At 42.7% G+C, this 19,214-nt stretch overlaps 1 protein-coding gene across 6 annotated transcripts in view; it reads left to right on the top strand.

Moving 5' to 3' along the window:
* Positions 1 to 8,780: 8,780 nt before the first annotated feature.
* dnm3a (dynamin 3a) overlaps positions 8,781 to 19,214 on the top strand; it is an 82,621-nt gene continuing 72,187 nt past the window's right edge. For 4 of the 6 annotated variants that reach the window (XM_060917559.1, XM_060917564.1, XM_060917563.1 and 1 more), the window contains exons 1-2: positions 8,781 to 8,992; positions 9,235 to 9,402. In XM_060917559.1, coding sequence (XP_060773542.1) covers positions 9,236 to 9,402 — 167 coding nt within the window. In that variant the 5' untranslated portion in view covers positions 8,781 to 8,992; position 9,235. Of the gene's footprint in view, positions 8,993 to 9,108; positions 9,129 to 9,234; positions 9,403 to 19,214 lie in introns of those variants that run through there. The other 2 variants (XM_060917560.1, XM_060917561.1) reach the window with 2 other exon arrangements.

Here is a 19,214-nt window from a genome sequence, read left to right on the forward strand (position 1 = left end):
AAACTTTTTTATTGTTATTTTAATGCAATAATAATGTAATTTTTTTGAAAGTAATGAATGTATAATGTGTGTATATATAGAATAATGCAATAAGAATACATAAAATGAAATAAATGTAAGTCAAGTTTATTTCTATAGTGCTTTTAATAATAAATGGTGTCGCAAAGCAGTTTTACAGAATTTGAATGACTTTAAACATGAGCTAATTTTATCCCCAATGAGGAAGCCTGTGGCGACAGTGGCAAGGAAAAACTCCCTCAGACGACATGAGGAAGAAACCTCGAGAGGAACCAGACTCAAAAGGGAACCCGTCCTCATTTGGGCAACAACAGACAACATGAGTCAAGACAAGTTTATTTGTATAGTGCTTTTAACAATAAACATTGTCGCAAAGCAGCTTTAGAGAATTTGAACGACTTAAAATATGAGATAATTTTATTCCTACTCTATCCCCAGTGAGCAAGCCTATGGCGACGGTGGCAACTATAACATTAACAGTTTTTTTTTTTAATTAATGAAAGATACAGAGTTACAAACTTAGATGAAAGACATTCGTTTTTCACTTACATTTCCAAACTACAACCCCCTGCCCACCCTTCCACCCCCAACAGAACCTGTGCGTTTTCGTATGTCACCAGTCAAACAAAAGACAGTAAGTCACTTGTACAATTCTTATACAAAAACAAACAAAAAAAAACATATATACATTATCCAGTAATACCAAACCATACCAGTGGTACATCAAAAAATATTGCAGACTTCTTTAGGCCTATGCCATCAGACTATCTTGGTACTTTACATGTCATTACAGAGACACAGGAAGGGTCTTAAGTTTTTCAAAATATGTTATTACAGGGTTCCAGATACCATAAAAAAGGTCAACAGACCCTCTAAGTGCATACTTAATCTTTTCTAATTTCAGATACATCATAAGATCAGTCAGCCATACTGATACTTTTGGTGGGTATGGGGATTTCCAATTTAAAAGAATTTGCCGTCTGGCAATCAAAGTTGAAAAGGCTAATACATCTTTGTACCCAGAAAGCCTCACAGAGTCACCTGACACAGTTCCAAAAATTGATGTGTACATATTGGGCTCATATTCTATTTCTATAATTTCAGATATCGTTTTATAAACCCCTGACCAAAATTGATCCAAACTTGGGCATGACCAAAACATGTGAGTCAATGTCGCTGGAGCACTATGACATCTACTACAATGTTCATCCATGCCTGAAAACATTTTTGCCAATTTAGCTTTAGAAAAATGCATCCTGTGTAAAACTTTAAATTGGATTAAACTTAGACGCGCACAGGATGTAGTCCCATTGACCCTATGTACAGCTTCCTCCCATACACTATCCGGTATTGCCTCTCCAAATTCATCATCCCACTTTGCTCTAATCTTATCCAGGGTATTATCACCATGGGAAGTGATGATATTATAAATTCTAGAAATAAGCCCCTTTAAATTAAAAGACACATCCAAAATATCCTCCAAAACAGATGGATCTGGTTCATTTGGAAAATCAGTCGTATTACTACGAATAAATTGACGAATCTGTAGATATCTAAAATGATTTGAACGGGGGAGATTAAATGTTTCACACATGTCATTGAAACTTACAAATACACCTTCCTTATAAAAATCTTTAAATCTGACAAGGCCTTGTCTACCCCATTTCAAGAAAGTGGCATCTATTCTAGCTGGAATAAATGAGTGATTATGTCAAATTGGGGCTTGAATGGAGAAATTAGGTAGATCCTCATGTTTTCTAAATTGTTGCCAAATACGTAAGGTATTAATAACCGTTGGATTTGAAGTATATGTTGAACTAGCCAGAGGGATTTTAGAAGTCACTAAGGCTGGGAGCGAAGTTGAAAGGCAAGAATTATTTTCAGACTCACACCAGCCCACATCTGATGACTGACACCAATACAGTATTTTCTGACAGTTTGCTGCCCAATAATAAAATTGTAAGTTTGGCAAGCCCAAGCCTCCATTGGAGCGATGTCTTTGAAGAAATCTCTTTTGAATTCTAGGCACTTTACCAGCCCATATAAAAGATGATATATGCCTATCCATAGATAGAAAAAATGATTTGGGCAAATAAATTGGAAGACACTGAAAAAGATAAAGAAATCTAGGGAGAACATTCATTTTAATACAGTTAATCCTACCAACCAATGACAAATTAATGGCATTCCATCTCTGGAAATCAGACTTTAACTTATCTACTAATGGAGTAAAGTTTTTATGGTATAGCTCAGGGAATGTACGACTTAAATGAATACCTAAATACTTAAACCCATCTCTGGACATACAGAAGGGTAAATCTGAGTCCTGAAGAGACCGGGCCAAGACATTTATTGGGAAGCACTCACTTTTAGTTAGGTTCAATTTATAACCAGAAAAAACACTAAATGTTCGCAATATATTCAAAACATGGGGAATACAACGCATAGGGTCAGATATGTATAATAATAAGTCGTCTGCATACAAGGATAACTTGTGAGTCAGACCCCATCTATTAATTCCACATATTTCTGTCTTTGACTTAAGCACAATAGAAAGAGGTTCAATAACCAAAGCAAACAGAAGTGGACTTATTGGCGAACCCTGACGTGTTCCCCTCGTCAAGGAAAAAAAAATTAGAATGGTTCCTATTAGTGACTATTGATGCTTTTGGGCTGAAATATAAAAGCTCAATCCATGATCTAAAATTGGGACCAAAACCAAATCTACTCAAGCACTCAAATAAAAAACTCCACTCTACCCTATCAAATGCTTTTTCAGCGTCCAGGGAAATGACCACTTCAGCCACCACAGTAGATGCTGGTGAGTATAAAACATTTAGAAGGCGACGCACATTAGAAAAAGAATGACGACCTCTCATAAACCCTGTTTGATCAGGGGAAATCACCTCTGGCATAACTTTCTCTAAACGGCGTGCAAGTGCTTTTGCCAATATCTTGACATCACAATTGAGGAGAGAAATGGGGCGATAAGACCCACATTCCTCTCTGTTCTTCCCTGGTTTTAACAATAGAATTATGGAAGCTTCAGTCAATGTCCTGGGTTCCATTAGCTTTTGATTCTCTAAACATGTCAAGTAAAAGTGGAATTAATTGCTCAGAAAATTTCTTGAAAAATTCAACTGGGTACCCATCCGGGCCCGGTGCCTTACCATTTTGCATGGTCCTAATTGCATCAGCAATTTCAGTATGCGTAACTGGACATTCTAATTCTGCTCTACTAACTGCACTAATTTTAGGCATATCCAGATTACTAAAAAAATGATCCATAACAACATTGTCTATGGGAGCTTCAGATGAGTACAGCTTGGAATAGAATGCCTGAAATGTATCGTTAATTTCTACAGGATCAACTGTGAGTTCCCCATTCTCTTTCCTAATACCTGAAATATGCTGCTCAGATGATCTGCTTTTTAACTGGTGGGCTAAAAGACGTCCTGACTTTTCCCCATGTTCATACATAATGCCCCGTGATTTCAGCAACATCTTTTCAGTTTTTTCTGACATCAATAACTCATACTTGGCCTGCAGTTCCAATTTTTCTTTATAAAGTTCTGGGCTTGGGGAGGTTGAATATTTGCTATCTATCACCTGTATAGCTGTGATCAATCTTTCTTGCTCTACATGATTATTTTTATTTACCATGGATTTATATGAGATAATATTCCCTCTAATAACGACTTTAAGCGTCTCCCACAAAATAGTAGGAGACACACCATCGCCTCTATTAAATTTAAGAAAATCATCAATGGCAGATGAAATAATTTGGCAGAATCTCTTATCTTTTAATAAAGAGGTGTCCAATCTCCAAGGAGTGTACTCCATTCACTTGTGCGACAAGGAGAGGTCTAAAAGTACCGGGGCATGGTCAGATTCAATTATAGATGAATATTCAATTTTTTTAACCAAAGATAGCATTGCACTATCAATGAAAAAATAGTCAATTCTACTATATGTATGGTGTACGTGGGAGAAATAAGAATAAGTCTTGCTCAAGGGGAAACAGAAACGCCATGGGTCAGTGCAGCCCACCTGATCCATGAACATTGACAGTCTCTTCGCCATTTTAGAAGGAGAATCAGATTTTGGGTTGGAATGATCCAAAGATGGAATCATTGTACAATTTAGATCTCCACCAAAAATGAGAGAATGAGAATTGAGACTTGGTATGCATGCAGTGACTCTTTCCATAAATCTCTCATCGTCCCAATTAGGAGCGTATACATTCACCAGTATGACAGGCTTAAAATATAAAGACCCTAATACAATAACATATCGCCCCTGTGAATCTTCTATTATCTTTGTTGGGCTAAAAGGAACTTTTTATGTATCAGAATAGCCACTCCCCTAGACTTATGATCAAATTTTGAATGAAATAATTGACCTACCCATGATTTCCTTAATCTAAACTGATCTTTTACCAATAAATGAGTCTCTTGCAAAAAAAACAATTTCACCTTTTAAAAATTTTAAATGTGCAAATATCCTTGCTCGCTTTACAGGCCCATTCATCCCCTTAACATTCCAGTTTATAAATCTGACAGCTTCACCCAAGTCTTGATTATGCTTACTATTCATCATAATAAACTTAACACTGGTAGGCTACATGTACCCAACAAAACTGACACACAAAGGCAACCCCGACGCACTTCCCCATACCCTTAACCCCCCTCCCCCCTTACAACAAAACCAAAACAAACTGAAACCCATAGCGCATGAACTGCCTATGTCTAGATCCCGAAATGGGATAAACTGCAGGCTCGCTAAACATGCCTTCCCGGTGAACATCCTTTAAGAACTACGTTATCTACACTAAAACTCCCCTATGTCAATTTACATCATTATGAAAGTGTCATATATTTTACAAACTAAGTAAAGCACAGGATAACAACAGAGTAGGCTACCTAGTTATCGTACAGTCCAGGACGCATACTGTCCATCACCTCCTTTCATTCACTGGACCGAATGCGTTTGTTGTAAAATTCCTGTGCTTCATCTGGTGATTCAAAGGTAAGCGTCTCTTCTCCCAGAGTCACTCTCAGGTGGGCTGGATAAATCAGGCGGAACTTCACCCCTTTCTCATACAGCGCTTGTTTAACTCCGTTGAAAGCCCTGCGTTTTTTCGCTAAGGTAACACTCAGGTCATTGTAGAATCGGAGGCTAGCATCATGAAACTTAACCTCATGGTTCCTTGCCCAACGCAGCACTGCTTCTTTCTGTTGAAAACTTCGAAAGCACACCACAAATGCTCTAGCAGGCTTCCCGTGCGCCGGTTTAGTAGCCCCGGACCGATGAGCTCTCTCCAGTTCTGGCGGGGCAGTGAACACACTCGACCCCATACATTCCATAAGTAGCTCTTCCATGAATTTAACGGTGTCTTTGCCAGTCTCGCTGCCCTCCGGAATATTCACAACTCGCAGGTTCAACCTGCGTGACCTGTTTTCCAGATCGTCAACCCGATCCAACAATTCCTGATTTGCTAATTTCAAAGTTTTAATGGTTGCTTCAGCAGTGTTCAAGCGCTCAAAATTTTCACCAGCTATAGCCTCCGCTGATGTCAGCCTGGCTTGGAACGAATTTACTGTGTCCCGTATAGCATCCACAGCAGTCTGGAGTGGTTTTAGCGACTCTTGAATCAACGTGGCAATGTCTTCTTTTAGAACGGACCTCTGCTTAGCTAGCTCAGTCACCAGTTGAGGCATTGATACAGTATCAGCCACCTTGCCACTAGCCTTGTCCTCCGCCATAGCTGAAACTTTGCTAGCCAGACTAGCCTGTCGTGTCGACGGAGTTTGTTGCAAAGATTTCGATTTGCCACTCATTTCAAAGGTACCATAAAAACGCAATAACCTTTGTCTCACCAATGTATAATCCCACAAAAACAAATATTTAAGACCAGAGCGATGTTAAAACAATATAATTTCACAAGTTCACTGGGAGCACTGTAGAACGCGTCTCACCCCCACATCGCCAAACCCGGAAGTCCCAACATTAACAGTTTTAACATGAAGTCAGTTCTGTTGATGTTTATAAACTCTTCATTGATGGAAACTTGAGTGCAAAACTGTTCATGACAACTGCAGTCCGAAAGTTAGCAAGTCAATTGTAGTCCTCAGTCATAAAAGCATTACTGTAAGCGTCCAGAGCGTCTTCCAAGTGTGACTTTCAACTGTCCATATGGGGCCGTCCTCCACAGGAGCGATGTGATGAGACTCCAACCAGACATAGGGCATCAGGATGGATCAGGCAGGTCTGAGGAGCAGAAGAGGTCAGCATCTCGATCTCAGGATTGACATGTAACTCAGGGAAACACAGGTTGTTAGGTATGCCCAATGTCACCTGAATAAACAGTATAAACAGTACGCATTTTGCGCTGAGTGCAAGCAGGGACTCCGGCTAAAACTAACTATGACAGCATAACTAAAAGCGGAGAGCTAGAAGGTAACACAGGCATGAGGGAGCCCCGGGACATAAATCAGCCAGCCACTACACCATCAACAAAATCGAGTGAGCAAGCAAGTGGGGGACTGACAGCATCCATACATCTCGTCCATCCATCCATCCATCCATCCATTATCTGTAGCCGCTTATCCTGTTCTACAGGGTCGCAGGCAAGCTGGAGCCTATCCCAGCTGACTATGGGCGAGAGGCGGGGCACACCCTGGACAAGTCACCAGGTCATCACAGGGCTGACACATAGAGACAAACAACCATTAACACTCAGTCAATTTAGAGCCACCAATTAGTCTAACCTGTATGTCTTTGGACTGTGGGGGAAACCGCAGCACCCAGAGGAAACCCACACAGACACGGGGAGAACATGCAAACTCCACACAGAAAGGCCCTCGTCGGCCACGGGGCTTGAACCCAGGACCTTCTTGCTATGATGCGACAGTGCTAACCACTACACCACCATGCCGCCCCTCCATACATCCCAGTTTACCAAAACACTCTATGTCTAATTTATTACATTTACATGAAATAAATGTATGCATTGGAACGAAGAGGAATGAAGGTGAGCAGTAGCAAAACAGAATATGTGTGCATCAATGAGAATGGGGATGAGAGTGTTGTGAAGATGCAAGGAGTCGATGTAAAGAAAGTTGGTGAATTCAAGTACCTGGGGTCAACTGTGCAGGAAAATGGGGGCTGCGATAGTGAGGTGAGAAATAGAGTGCAGGTAGGGTGGAGCAGTTGGAGAAGGATTTCGGGAGCCTTTTGTGATAGGAAAGGTAAGATATATAAGACAGTAGTGAGACCAGCTGTGATGTACGGATTGGAGGCCGTACCCTTAACGAAGAGACAGGAGGCAAAGTTGGAGGTGGCGGAGTTGAGGATGTTAAGGTTTGCGATGGGAGGTTGGACAGGATAAGGAACGAGCTCATCAGAGGGACAGCACATGTGGAGAGCTTGGGAATTAAGCTAAGAGAGATGAGACTGAGATGCGGAGAATGTTGAGGATGGAGCTGCCAGGCACATGAAAACGAGGAAGGCCAAAGAGGATGTAGTGAGAGAGGAGGACATGAAAGTTGTAGAGAATGATGAGGAAAACAAGGAGCTATGGAGAAGAAAGATCCGCTGTGGCAACCCCTAATCGGGAGCAGCCAGAAGAAGAAGAAGAAGACATGAAATAAATCTCATCTTATCTCATTATCTCTAGCCGCTTTATCCTTCCACAGGGTCGCAGGCAAGCTGGAGCCTATCCCAGCTGACTACAGGCGAAAGGCGGGGTACACCCTGGACAAGTCGCCAGGTCATCACAGGGCTGACACATAGACACAGACAACCATTCACACTCACATTCACACCTACGCTCAATTTAGAGTCACCAGTTAACCTAACCTGCATGTCTTTGGACTGTGGGGGAAACCGGAGCACCCGGAGGAAACCCACGCGGACACGGGGAGAACATGCAAACTCCACACAGAAAGGCCCTCGCCGGCCCCGGGACTTGAACCCAGGACCTTCTTGCTGTGAGGCGACAGCGCTAATCACTACACCACTGTGCCACCCCCATGAAATAAATGTAAATGTATTTTTAATAGGAAGGAAACACTACAAAATGGGCGGCACGGTGGTGTAGTGGTTAGCACTGTCGCCTCATAGCAAGAAGGTCCTGGGTTCGAGCCCCGTGGCCAGCGAGGGCCTTTCTGTGCGGAGCTTGCATGTTCTCCCCGTGTCCGCATGGGTTTCCTCCGGGTGCTCCGGTTTTCCCCACAGTCCAAAGACATGCAGGTTAGGTTAACTGGTGACTCTAAATTGACCGTAGGTGTGAATGTGAGTGTGAATGGTTGTCTGTGTCTATGTGTCAGCCCTGTGATGACCCGGCGACTTGTCCAGGGTGTACACCGCCTTTCGCCCGTAGTCAGCTGGGATAGGCTCCAGCTTGCCTGCGACCCTGTAGAACAGGATAAAGCGGCGTGAGATAATGAGATGAGATGAGATGAGATGAGATGAGATGAGATGAGACACTACAAAATTCACAGCATGCCTCAGAGTCCAGTCAGGTTTTTTTTTTTTACTGGTCTCCAGCACACTGTCACTCTGAAGGAAAGGCTGTGCACCACTTGTGTGTGCGACCTTGATGTCATAAAACGCTTTAAAGGAATTTTACATAGCTACAGTTTGAAAATGAAGGCTTATAAAACTCATATTAACTGATAAAAGGCTGAGTGTTGGAGTAGTTTGGACAAGTAGTGCATTAGCAGGTCTGACGGCGTGTGCGCATGCGCGAATATGGACCGTTAGCTGTCAGTAGTGTTCCAGTTGAGACAGAGAGAGAGAGAGAGGAACCGAACCGATACCGAACCGAGTTCAGCACAAGTGGAGACTTTTACCGGTTGCAGGTTTGTTTTAACTTCTTCGTGTCAGTGCTGTGGTTTGGAAAATAAACACAAACAGCTGGAGGACAGCTTAATATCCAGAACTGGGATAGGTTACTCTAGACGAGGACGTGGTAAGCTAACAGACCTTTTCAATGAGTATTATTTTAAAAACTAGCTTATTTTAAATGCACCAGACAGACGATAACTTTTCAGTAAGAGGTTTATGAACGCATAAAGCCTGTTGGAAACACAGCTTTCACTACTCAGGTCTTTCCTACACCTTCTACAGATTTCCACTAAGACTCTCTGGATGATTTGTTGACCACAGTAGAGATTATTATTATTATTATTATTATTATTATTATTATTCCAGTATGATGATGGGGAACCAGGGTATGCAGGACCTGATTCCAATGGTGAACCGACTCCACGAGGCATTCAGTGTCCTCGGGCGGACCTGCAGTCTGGATCTGCCGCAGATCATTGTGGTGGGTGGACAGAGTGCGGGCAAGTCCTCCGTCCTGGAAAACTTCGTGGGCAGGTAGGTGATGTTCACACGTCTCAGTCTTTCTCGGCGCTGAAGGCGTGGAGGAACATCTCTGATTTGAGTGTGCGGTGTCGTGGCAACAGGTGCAGAGATCCTGCACTCATCTGTAGTCTGCAGCTGCATCTTCTCCTTCTTCATCTCCTCTTGCCAAGTGCAACGATCAGGAGCCAAGAACCACAAGCCATGTTCATACAAAGTCATCGAGACTTCACCTTATTCTTACTGAACATCACAGACGTTTATAGTGTAAGAATGTAAAAAAAAAAAAAAAAAAAGGTTTACATCTGGCATACATTTTAGATGATATAGCAGGCCTAGAAATTCATATTTTTTTTCACCAGCCAGCCGGACTAGTTACCTTCCAAAGTAACTAGCCAAACATAAAATCAACGAGCCAAAATTTGTTCATGTATGGATTTTACTTCTGTCAAAAATAACACAAAAGAGAGTAGTTACTATTGTTCATGACTAATGTGCATTTATTTCAAGACCCGAGTATTTTGATACTGTTGTTAAATACATAAATGAGCACGACACAGAGCACCATAATATAATATCAACAAATAATAATATATTGGAAAACTTGGCAACTTGGTGTATGAGTATTGAAAACGAATATACTTACTATCATGACTATAGCACCCAAAATATGTCCAACATGCTTTCTGTATTTAACCATTTACGAGAGAGAAAGCATTAGGAGCTTCATATTGACTAGGAATCAACTTGAAAAAAATTAATTATTCCATAAAAATCGTATCGCAGCCAAGGCCTACCCTGCTCTCACGTTTACTTATAAGTCCTTTGTTGTTTCTCCTTCTCGTACGCTTTATCGGCGGCCTTTTTCTCCTCTCCAGACCGAGGTCGCTTTGTCCCCGTTTTTGGCGGTTTCTGTACACCTTTCAGAAAATTCCACATCGCAACGTAGCTTTGGCAGATGTAGATGTAAACAACAACAAAAACACGTGTTTAAATGGGCGATAATGTGATTACCGCGATATTCAACGAGATGCGTTATATGCATGCGCAGTAGTGAAAAAACCGACGGCCTGACTCGTGCACAATATGATTTGGAATTCTTCGGTATTTTCCGTCCTGCCGATAAACACATTGATGAACACAGACACGCTTAATATGTGGCGGCTTTAGTTGACGGTGTGTCTGAATCTTCGCTTCATATATATTTTTTATTTTCAAATTGGACAGGAATTACCTGCCGAATGACAAATTAAGTCGCCTCGGGCGACCGGACCACCATGAATTTTGAGCCGTGTATAGACATTATCTAGTCTGCTTATACGTTGTTGGTCGTGGGTGAGTTGGAGTCAATTCCTGCTGACATTAGGCAAGAGGACAGGTCACCAATCTGTCCATCCATTATCCGTAACCGCTTATCCTGTTCTACAGGCGGGGTACACCCTGGACAAGTCGCCAGGTTATCGCAAGGCTGACACAGCCATTCACGCTCATATTCACACCTACGATCAATTTAGAGCCACTGATTAGCCTAACCTGCATGTCTTTGGACTGTGAGGGAAAGCGGAGCACCCGGAGTAAACCCATGCAGACATGCAAACTCCACACAGAAAGACCCCCATCGGCCACTGGGCTAGAACCCAGAACCTTCTTGCTGTGAGGCGACAGTGCTAACCACTACACCACCGTGCTGCCGTCACCAATCTATCGCAGGGCTAATACAGGGAGACAGACAGCCATTCACACCTATGGGTAATTTGGTGTAGCCAGTTCTAATCTGTGGGAGAAAATGTAAACGCAACACAAAGGCCCCACTTGACAGGCAGGTTCAAACCCGGAATATGCTTGTCGTGAGGCAACAGTGCTGCCATAGACAGACATATCCAACACAGATACTTCCAGAGATGGGAAACAACAAGGAAAGCTTGGTCTGCCAGTGTTTCAAGACATTGTCATACATCTGTTCATTCTTTTTATATGTAATTCCCTGAAGACAGGTTTAATTTGAGTATCTGTTGAAGGTCCCTGTCCCTATGGCAAAAAGACAGGGAAACTTGACTAATGAAAACCTGAAATCGTTTTAGTGCCACATTTGTGATTGTTTAATCATCCACTAAAAACAAATGTAATGCATGAATCTATAACGGGGCGGCACGGTGGTGTAGTAGTTAGCACTGTTGCCTCACAGCAAGAAGGTTCTGGGTTCGAGCTCAGTGGCTGACGAGGGCCTTTCTGTGTGGAGTTTGCATGTTCTCCCCATGTCTGCGTGGGTTTCCTCCGGGTGCTCCGGTTTCCCCTACAGTCCAAAGACATGCAGGTTAGGCTAATTGGTGACTCTAAATTGACCGTAGGTGTGAATGTGAGTGTAAATGGTTGTTTGTCTCTATGTGTCGGCCCTGTGATGACCTGGCGATTTGTCCAGGGTGTACCCCACCTCTCTCCCATAGTCAGCTGGGATAGACTCAAGCTTGCCCACGACCCTGCACAGGATAAGTGGTTATGGATAATGGATGGATGGACTCTATAATGACTTGTATAATTATATTTATAGTAGCTACAGCTAATTATAACAATGTTCAAAGCACACAATTGTATTGAATGTCTTTGTATGCCGTAGTATTACGATTTCTCTTTGTTGGAACTAAGAGACGCAAACCTGTTCCAGCATGACAATGCCTCTGTGCACAAAGCAAGCTCCATGAAGACATGTTTACCAAAGTTGGAGAGGAAGAACTCGAGTGTCCTGCACAGAGCTATGACCTCAGCCCCACTGAACACCTCTGGGATGAACTGGAACTCTGACTGCACTCCAGGCCTCTTCACCATTATCAGTACCTGATCTCGTGAATGCTTTTGTGCACTAATGTTGAATTATCACAAATCCCCACAGCCACACCCCAAAATCTAGTGGAAAGCCTTCCCAGAAGAGTGGGGGTTATTATAACAACAAAGTGGGTACTAAATCTGGAATGGGATGTTCAATAAGCACATTTGGGTGTGATGGTCAGGTGTCCACATACTTTTGGAAATATAATGTACATATAGAGTAAATTAAAAGGCAGAACGGCTATGCTAAGTTGTCACTTAAGTGCGAATGAGTGTGTGAATGTAGTTGTGCAAACTGCCCTGCGATTGACCATCCCGGTTGTGTGTTCACTTTGTACGCGATGTTCCTGGGACAGACCCTGGATCCGTCGTAGCCCTGACCAGGATAAATCCTTTCCTCAAAAGAAATTTGATGAATTATTTCAAAAATGCATATAAAAATGATGGGAATCGACAGTAAGCCAATCAAGTGACTTAAACAGACACCATATGTTTTAGGCTCTGAAATGAAAGTTATCTGTATGTTCGTAGACCTTTGCTTCCATGTTGCTTTGCTTTGAGGAGGAGTACAGCTGCTCTACGGAAGATGCTCCCTTGCCAAGAGAATTTCCTTGCCGATGTTTTGGGCCTGTCCACAGGAAACTGGGATTGTTAGTGAAAACCAGCCCATTGTTTGTTATGCTTGGTTTTAAGGAGTGGGGAAGTGAGGTGAAGGTTAGCTGTTTCAGATCACTGTTTCTGACACAGAGCAGAAGTTGAATTCTTATTGTTGACCCTAGCAGTTCCTGAGGCGTGTGTATGTGTGTCTCATATCATTTATACTCATCACCTGTAAGCAGCTCTAAAAGAGTGTGAGAGAAAGCGCGTTAGTTACTTCAATATGTGACCCACATGCAGTAAGAAATAAGGCCACCGAAAGCCTTGTTTTATAGCAGCACAAAGCAAAACGGGGCTTCGTCTCTGCAGCAGTAACTGAATAATGTAGCATTTCACAGATTACACTTTGTCCTCCCAGACATCTGTAGGATTATTTAGTGTTGTAGACCAGTCTTGGTTTGGAGACCACTTTTTGAAGATCTCGGTCTCGTCTCGGAATCGACCGCATTTTTACTCGGTCTTGTTTCGGTCTCAGACACAGAGGACTCTGGATTTTATTTCAAGACCGGTCAAGACCACAACTCTGGGGATTTCACTAAATTGGCTATGCATTGTCTGATTTATTTGTTAACATCGTTACTGTGATTGGATGTAAAATTTTCTGCTTCAAATGTGACCAATAGTGTGACTCATTGCTAGTTTTAAATTTTTCTTCCTGTTAACGGCTGTGACCCCTCCCTTCCTCCCTTCACACACACTGGTCTGGTCCTGGTCTTGACTCAATCTCGCCCTGCCTTGGTCTTGGTCTTGACTTGCTGTCAACCCCTGAGAGTCTTGGTCTTGTCTTGGTCTTGATACACTTTGTTCTTGGTCATGACTTGGTCTTGGTTTAGGTGGTCTTGACTACAACACTAGGATTATTACACCTCGATGAGTGATGCTACAACCCTGTTACCTGGTTTGCTTTTGACTGAGCTGTTTGTTTCACATGTTCTCATCATGTCTGTATGGGTTTTCTCCGGGTTCTCCAGTTTTCTCCCATCTACCAAAAACATGTCGGTAAATTACCTCTAGGTATGAATGAGTGTACAAGTGAGTGCATGGTGCTCTGTGATGGACTGGTGTCCCATCCTCACGCCCGGCGTTCCCGGGATAGGCTCTGAATCCACCATTACCTTGATCAGGATAATGCAGTTACTGAAGGTGAATGAATGGATATTAGATGCTTTTTCATTGTACAATGACACTTCGGTTTACGCCTGCGTTATTCACGCTGTTACGTGGTGGCCTGTTCAGAGTCTCATCTCATCTCATCTCATTATCTCTAGCCGCTTTATCCTGTTCTACAGGGTCGCAGGCAAGCTGGAGCCTATCCCAGCTGACTACAGGCGAAAGGCGGGGTACACCCTGGACAAGTCGCCAGGTCATCACAGGGCTGACACATAGACACAGACAACCATTCACACTCACATTCACACCTACGGTCAATTTAGAGTCACCAGTTAACCTAACCTGCATGTCTTTGGACTGTGGGGGAAACCGGAGCACCCGGAGGAAACCCACGCGGACACGGGGAGAACATGCAAACTCCGCACAGAAAGGCCCTCGCCAGCCACGGGGCTCGAACCCAGGACCTTCTTGCTGTGAGGTGACAGCGCTAACCACTACACCACCGTGCCGCCCTGTTCAGAGTCATATTATTTAAAAGATGTAGCCATAGCGATGGAAAAATCATTGTGCATCAGCACCACAAGCCATCTGTCCTTGCCTACTGTTCATCAAGGCCTGCGGATATGAGAGGGTTGACTAGAAGCCGAAGGAGATAAGGAAAGAGTGATGGTAGAGAAAGGATGAATTGCTTAAAGGAGAATAAGCATGAACGTGAGAGATATAATGGGTCTATATTTTAATTTGAAAACAGATACTGCTCCTATATACTGTTACACATAGGGTCCATTCAGCAAAACGTTAAACAAGCTTCGCTGAGTCGACCTTCTCCAGCAAACACGAACATGAGCTTTTCATAGACGCTCACTCAAATAGTGCAGGGTATGGAGGGTGGGAGCAGGCGTAGAGACAGATAGGAGGAAAAAGAGAGGTACAGTGGTCTGAATGAAAGCATTGTCATGGACCGAACGTCGAGGTCAGGAGCAAGTGATGAGAATGAATGGAGTCGGGGCTAATAATACGACACATTGTGGAGGAGGAATGTGGATGTGCCAGAGTCGATTCCTGACTAAACAGGGTGAAGTAATCCAAAACATCTCGACTGTACTGTTTAAGCGATACACAGATTAGGTTCTAACTACAACATGACATGTTGTGGTGTTTCACAGTGAATGAGAGATCCAACAAGAAAGCTTTGTGATCCTTGATCTTTACCTGTGAGCCAGCTAAGCTGTGTCCTGCATGCTGACATCTCCACCTCCTTATCCCTGTCGTGTCTTTAACTGGGTCTGCTCCTGAGGGAGGTCCCTCTCTATTTCGGATTGTGTTTCTGAATTAGCTTCACACACCCTGATTTCCTGCATTATCGCCTGAATTTCTGCAGCAGAGCCACAAATCTCCTCCTTTGTGTACTCCCTACAATTATGCGTTACATAATAATAATAATAATAAACTAAGGAAAGACATATAAGAAGCCTGAGTACTTGGTTTGTTTTTGCCAAGAAGTCTGTTGTGTGTTTATCTCAGATGGAGCAACGGAACAAAATACATTCATGCCAAGGGCACTTTTTTCTTTCTTGGTTTAAACACCGCTCAGAACTAGTTTGCATGTTTGTCTCATCTCATCTCATTATCTCTAGCCGCTTTTTGTTTTTTAAATTTGAATAGCAAGAAGTTGGGACAAAGTACAAATTGTAAATAAAAACGGAATGCAATGATGTGGAAGTTTCAAAATTCCATATTTTATTCAGAATAGAACATAGATGACATATCAAATGTTTAAACTGAGAAAATGTATCATTTAAAGAGAAAAATTAGGTGATTTTAAATTTCATGACAACAACACATCTCAAAAAAGTTGGGACAAGGCCATGTTTACCACTGTGAGACATCCCCTTTTCTCTTTACAACAGTCTGTAAACGTCTGGGGACTGAGGAGACAAGTTGCTCAAGTTTAGATAGGAATGTTAACCCATTCTTGTCTAATGTAGAATTCTAGTTGCTCAACTGTCTTAGGTCTTTTTTGTCGTATCTTCCGTTTTATGATGCGCCAAATGTTTTCTATGGGTGAAAGATCTGGACTGCAGGCTGGCCAGTTCAGTACCCGGACCCTTCTTCTACACAGCCATGATGCTGTAATTGATGCAGTATGTGGTTTGGCATTGTCATGTTGGAAAATGCAAGGTCTTCCCTGAAAGAGACGTCGTCTGGATGGGAGCATATGTTGCTCTAGAACCTGGATATACCTTTCAGCATTGATGGTGTCTTTCCAGATGTGTAAGCTGCCCATGCCACACGCACTAATGCAACCCCATACCATCAGAGATGCAGGCTTTTGAACTGAGCGCTGATAACAACTTGGGTCGTCCTTCTCCTCTTTAGTCCGAATGACACGGCGTCCCTGATTTCCATAAAGAACTTCAAATTTTGATTCGTCTGACCACAGAACAGTTTTCCACTTTGCCACAGTCCATTTTAAATGAGCCTTGGCCCAGAGAAGACGTCTGCGCTTCTGGATCATGTTTAGATACGGCTTCTTCTTTGAACTATAGAGTTTTAGCTGGCAACGGCGGATGGCACGGTGAATTGTGTTCACAGATAATGTTCTCTGGAAATATTCCTGAGCCCATTTTGTGATTTCCAATACAGAAGCATGCCTTTATGTGATGCAGTGCCGTCTAAGGGCCCGAAGATCACGGGCACCCAGTATGGTTTTCCGGCCTTGACCCTTACGCACAGAGATTCTTCCAGATTCTCTGAATCTTTTGATGATATTATGCACTGTAGATGATGATATGTTCAAACTCTTTACACTTTTACACTGTCGAACTCCTTTCTGATATTGCTCCACTATTTGTCGGCGCAGAATTAGGGGGATTGGTGATCCTCTTCCCATCTTTACTTCTGAGAGCCGCTGCCACTCCAAGATGCTCTTTTTATACCCAGTCATGTTAATGACCTATTGCCAATTGACCTAATGAGTTGCAATTTGGTCCTCCAGCTGTTCCTTTTTTGTACCTTTAACTTTTCCAGCCTCTTATTGCCCCGTCCTAACTTTTTTGAGATGCGTTGCTGTCATAAAATTTCAAATGAGCCAATATTTGGCATGAAATTTCAAAATGTCTCACTTTCGACATTTGATATGTTGTCTATGTTCTATTGTGAATACAATATCAGTTTTTGAGATTTGTAAATTATTGCATTCCGTTTTTATTTATAATTTGTACTTTGTCCCACTTTTTTGGAATCGGGGCTGTATACAATCCATTAATTAGCATTGTTCGATTTGGATAACTGAGGGGGGGTATTTTTTATTTTTTTATTTATTTTTTTTAACAAGAGCATTATGATATGATCCAAAACAGCATGCTGCTGCACATTGTGATTGCAGTATGACCTGGAATATATTAAAGCAAGCTGGTGAAGCCATGGCGTCATGAAAGACTAGCCTGCATTAATTAGACTAAAATTAATGCTGTTATTTTTTGCATCACACAAACGCCATGATGTGTCACCACACCTACAGAAAACATGTCTCGACACTATAAGATTGGTCAAAATGCTCATAAAACACCAAATATGGGTTTGTTAGAAGATTCCTTTTCTATATTGCAGGCCTTTGTGATACCAGTATTCCCAAAGCCGGTATAGTGATGATGTATTGTGTAGCTATTACTGGTATGATCTTGTAGTCATTTGCTATTCCATAAAAGGAACACTCCGATTCAGTTGCTAATTTTCTGTTTGATGCTGTATATTAATTATCCCTTCCCCCTTCTCCCAGTGCCCCCAAGGTTTAAAAACACAGTAAAAGTGCCCTGTGGAAGATAAAATGTGATAAAGTGCCTTCTGGAGTGTTTTATGAATGAAGAAAATGTGATGATGTGCCCTAATGTCTTGCCTTCAAATGGAAAAAGAATGTGATGAAATGCCCTCTAGGGTTGCCCCTATGTTTGGGGGGAAAATACATGAAGCGTCCTCTCGGGTGCTCTTCGGGTGGAGCATACGTGATGCAGTATTCGTTATGGTTCTCCCACATTCAAGGAAACATGGTGAAGTGCCCTCTAGGCTGCTCTCCCAATGGAAAACATGTGACGTAGTGCCCTATAGGCTCCCCTACATGTGCAAAATTCTGATGAAGATGTGTGCAAGAGAAGGTGCCCTATAGGAGCCCCATTGCATGTAGGAGTTGCCCTTTTTTATTACAGGCCCTTCAGACAGGCTGTGTCTGCCCCTGCCTTTGTGTGTCATCAGAGTGCACAGATCAGGAGGTGAGAGAGATGAAAAGGATTCAAGCTCTGCTGCATCAGTCACTTTAGGTAGAGATGAATTCCCATTAACACAGCATTGTGGGTAATATAGGAAACTGTTAGCCAGAATGAAAATAGACCAACATGTTGATGAAAGAAGTAAACATCCATCCATCCATCCACTATCTGTAGCCGCTTATCCTGTACAGGGTTGGGGGCAAGCTGGAGCCTATCCCAGCTGACTATGGGCGAGAGGCAGGGTACACCCTGGACAAGTCACCAGGTCATCACAGGGCTGACACATAGACACAGACAACCATTCACACTCACATTCACACCTACGGTCAATTTAGAGTCACTAATTAGCCTAACCTGCATGTCTTTGGACTGTGGGGGAAACCGGAGCACCCGGAAGAAACCCAAGCAGACACGGGGAGAACATGCAAACTCCACACAGAAAGGCCCTCATCAGCCGCTGGGCTCAAACCCAGGACCTTCTTGCTGTGAGGCGACAGTGCTAACCACTACACCACCGTGCTGCCCCAAGATTGGATATTAATTATAGATATAGAAGAGGTTCAGGGTCGACTTTTCCTTCATGGTTCCAAGCTCAAGATTGAGCTCACATCCATGGGCTGCTGGAGAACCATTGTTGGTCCTTAATTATATTGTGTCTCCAATTTAAGCTGCTTTTGACCAAATGACATGCCAAACGAAGTAGTGTAAATGTGTGAATGCCATAGATTCGAGGACACCATCATTCCCTTATTCACCATGATTCCATTATTCAACTTCGACTCTTTCTTCCTTTTGTCCCTGTTGCATACTGTTGTCTCTTGATTTGCTGAAGTTTCACTCTTTGGTATGATGTTTGGTAGCAATAACTAACTTCAACTTGGACTAACAAAATGGTGCGTCCTGGATTTTACCTTGATGACTGAACACACACCATATGCTAATGACTGTTAAAGGGATCAGCTCGTCCTTACC

The sequence above is a fragment of the Neoarius graeffei genome, chromosome 3 (genome assembly GCF_027579695.1).
Source record: "Neoarius graeffei isolate fNeoGra1 chromosome 3, fNeoGra1.pri, whole genome shotgun sequence".
Taxonomy (NCBI): Eukaryota; Metazoa; Chordata; class Actinopteri; order Siluriformes; family Ariidae; genus Neoarius; species Neoarius graeffei.